This window comes from Echinops telfairi, unplaced genomic scaffold, assembly GCF_000313985.2.
Source record: "Echinops telfairi isolate 266 unplaced genomic scaffold, ASM31398v2 ScPeMD7_443;HRSCAF=831, whole genome shotgun sequence".
In the NCBI taxonomy this organism is placed as follows: Eukaryota; Metazoa; Chordata; class Mammalia; order Afrosoricida; family Tenrecidae; genus Echinops; species Echinops telfairi.
In genome coordinates, this window is record NW_022104341.1 from 7,372,727 (window position 1) to 7,375,961 (window position 3,235).

Sequence of the window (3,235 nt, forward strand, 5' to 3'; positions counted from 1 at the left end):
TTGCCTCAAAAAGCACACTGGGCAGTATTCATAACAGCCCAGCCGTGATCTTGACACGGGAGTTGGGGCTATGTACTTCTCTGAACGCTGGTTAATTTGTTCAGCTATCACTTATACCCCATTTAGATTTCTTAACAATCCATGTCTTTGCTTTGGCACCAAATGTATTTTCCTAAGTAGTGTGTAGTTTCATACTATCTTGTTTCCTAATTCATGTTTTAACCCCTTAAACAGGGACCTTATCTGAAATGCTTAGAAGGGCCAAATAACAAATTAGTAAAGCCAGCAATTTTCATGGGAAGCACATAGGAATATTTGTCCCTTGCACAAAGAAATATGCAGGCCCAGCTTTCCTAGTTCTTTAGGTTTTCAAGAAACTAGAAATACAGGCATTTATTTAAAAGCTATTTAAAAAACAGCAACACATTTTAAAAATTATTGTTACTGTGCCACAGGCCATCCCCTCCCTCTGTCTCCTATCCACACTGTGCTCTTTGTTTGGCAAACAAACTTATTGTATATGGACTTCTGGAATGTGTATCACTTCTAGTCAGATCCATACAAAGAACTTAAAGAATTGTGTTCCACAAGACAAGCATAATTTGATACATGGGGTTTTCCCTCTACCCCACAATGCGAACGTATTGCATGAATATGTAGATAAAAGCTTGGGTAGGGAAAGGCACTATCTTTTCATGGGTCTAGTCACTATGGATTGTAGAGCCCTCACAATAGAATCAGAGCCAAAGTGCTTTCCCTTTGTGTGCATCCTTGACTTGTGTTGGTATTTTAAGGGTAGCCTACAGGATAGTTTCAGGTGACACCAGTAGCAGGGATCACCCACACTTTCACACAGAACTGCTGTAATTTGTTTTCCTCAGAAAAAGGCTGTGAACAGGCAGGTTCACAGTTTAGGATGAAGCTCAAATTAAATGTTCATTTTAACAGTATGGCAATTCACCATTTCAGTTAGAAATACTGGTTGCTGGAGATAATGATAAACTTTTTTTTTTTAATACTAAATAGATTAAATAGTAGTTCCTTATACTTTCCGCTGCTGCAAACAGTGATATTTGTTTCTGTTGTTATTTATATATGTGACCTATTTTATTTTTTTGACAGCCAAAAGAAAACTTAATATGATAATACATATTACACAAGGGGCCTTTGAAAATTTGTAGCAAAATGGATTTAAAAGATAATGGGACTTTTCCACAAACTTTTCAAAGCCCCCTTGTAATTTCACCATAGATAAAAAACTTGAATGTTTAATACTGACCTGGCAGGGGAGATACCATGATCAGGAAAGTGGTTTTCCCAGAGTGAGGCTTATCAATTGCACTCGGGATGTGCTGACCCCTGCGATTTCCCCATATGTGGGAAACTCGACTGCATGATTTGTGGTCGTGGGGGACTGCGTTCTCCAAAAAAAGAAAGAAAGAAAAACTTGAATGTTTATTTGAACTTAGTTTAGCAATGTATAGCAAAAAATTAGAAATACTGGAGTTTGGATATACTACTTAAAAGACTGTATGATTGGGACCAGCAGTTATTCAGGGAGGAATAATATGGTCTGATGAATTTAAATGGGGTAAAGATGAAGGTCCTTCAAGTCTTTCACTTTTTATAGGGTGACTTTCCTCTCTACTCTTCATAGGATGACAAATCAAAAAAGCAGTTTGTTTGCATTAATACTCTCGAGGATACACAAGCTGTGAGAGCTGTGGCTTTTCATCCAGGTGGTGGTTTATATGCTGTTGGCTCAAATTCCAAAACTCTGAGAGTGTGTGCCTATCCCGAAGTAATTGACCCAAGGTAAGGATGCATGCCTTTTTTGAACTTAGCTACCCAAAATCTGTTGCTGTCAGAGTGGAATTGCCTCTTAGGCTTTTAAAGGCTGTAAATCTTTCCCTTGGGAGCACCAACCTTTGACAGCTGAGCCCTTAACCTTCCACCGCTAGGGCTCCTAGTATTCTTAGACCTGCAAGAACTTCATAACCATCCAGTCAATTCTGACTCATAGAGACCCCGATAGATTACATAGTAATTACTTAGACTCTCTGCTTTCAAAAGCAAGTGATTTTTGTGTTTTTTGTTTACATGCGTGGCCTATTTTATTTTCTAGGGCTTCCGAAGGTGTAAATATTTAAAGGAACAGATAGCGGGTGGGTGTGAACTCGCGGCCTCCAACAGCACTGTCAGGCTCCTTAGTCTTCTAATGTTTTTGTTGTCGTTCGGTGCCATTGAGTCAGTTCTGACTCACGGTGACCCCAGGCACCCCAGAACCAAACACTGTTCATTCAGTCCTGGGCCATCCTCGCAGCCATTCCCAGGCCTGAACCCATTGTTGCAGCCACCATTCAATTACTCTTCTCGAGAGTCTGCTTCATTTGCTGCCCCTCTACTTTACCAAGCATGATGTCCTTCTCCAGGGACTGCTCTCTCTGGATAACATGTCCAAAGTCTGTGAGACAAAGTCTCACCATGCTCGCCTCTAAGGAGCTTTCTGGCTGTACTTATTCCAAGACAGATCAGTTTGTCCTTCCAGTGGTCCGTGGTACTTTCAGTATCTTTCTCTAGCACCACAATTCAAATGCATGGATTCTTTTTTTGTCTTCCTTATTCATTGTCCAACTTTCATATGTATATGAGGCAATGGAAAATACCTTAGTTTGGGTCAGGCACACCTTAGATAAACATACTTTTCAATACTCTAAAAAGCTCTTGTGCAGCAGATTTACCTAATGCAACATGTCTTTTCATCTCTTGGCTACTGCTTCTGAGAGCACTGATTGTGGATCCAAGCAAAACAAAAATCCTTGACAACTTCAACCTTTTCTCCATTTACCTTGATGCTTCCTGTTGTTTCGATTGTGAGGGTTTTGGTCTACTTTACACTGAGTTGCAATCCACACTGAAGGCTGTAATCTTTCATCTTCTGTCACCAAGTGCTTTAATTTCTCTTCACTTTCAGCAAGCAAGGTGTGTCATCTGCATATTGCAAGTTGTTAGTAAGCCTTCATCCAATCCTGATGCTGCATTCTTCTTCACATGTTCCAGACTCTGATTACTTTCTCATCAGACAGATTAAGCAAGTATGGTAAGAGGATGCAACCTGGCACACACCTTTAGTGATTCTAAAACATACAGTATGCCCTTGTTATAGTCTCACAACTGCCTCTTGACCCATGTATAAGTTCCGCATGAGCACAATGAAGTGTTCTGGAATTCCTAT

At 40.1% G+C, this 3,235-nt stretch overlaps 1 protein-coding gene and 1 non-coding gene across 2 annotated transcripts in view; both read left to right on the forward strand.

Moving 5' to 3' along the window:
• Positions 1-3,235, forward strand: part of WDR47 (WD repeat domain 47) — a 48,909-nt gene that overhangs the window by 30,456 nt on the left and 15,218 nt on the right. Inside the window, exons 8-9 of the mRNA XM_013003783.2 lie at positions 551-641; positions 1,658-1,815. Coding sequence (XP_012859237.1) covers positions 551-641; positions 1,658-1,815 — 249 coding nt within the window. The remainder of the gene's footprint in view (positions 1-550; positions 642-1,657; positions 1,816-3,235) is intronic.
• On the forward strand, positions 1,272-1,427 carry LOC115870269. Its single transcript, XR_004046636.1, has one exon. It is a non-coding gene; the product is annotated as a U1 spliceosomal RNA (small nuclear RNA).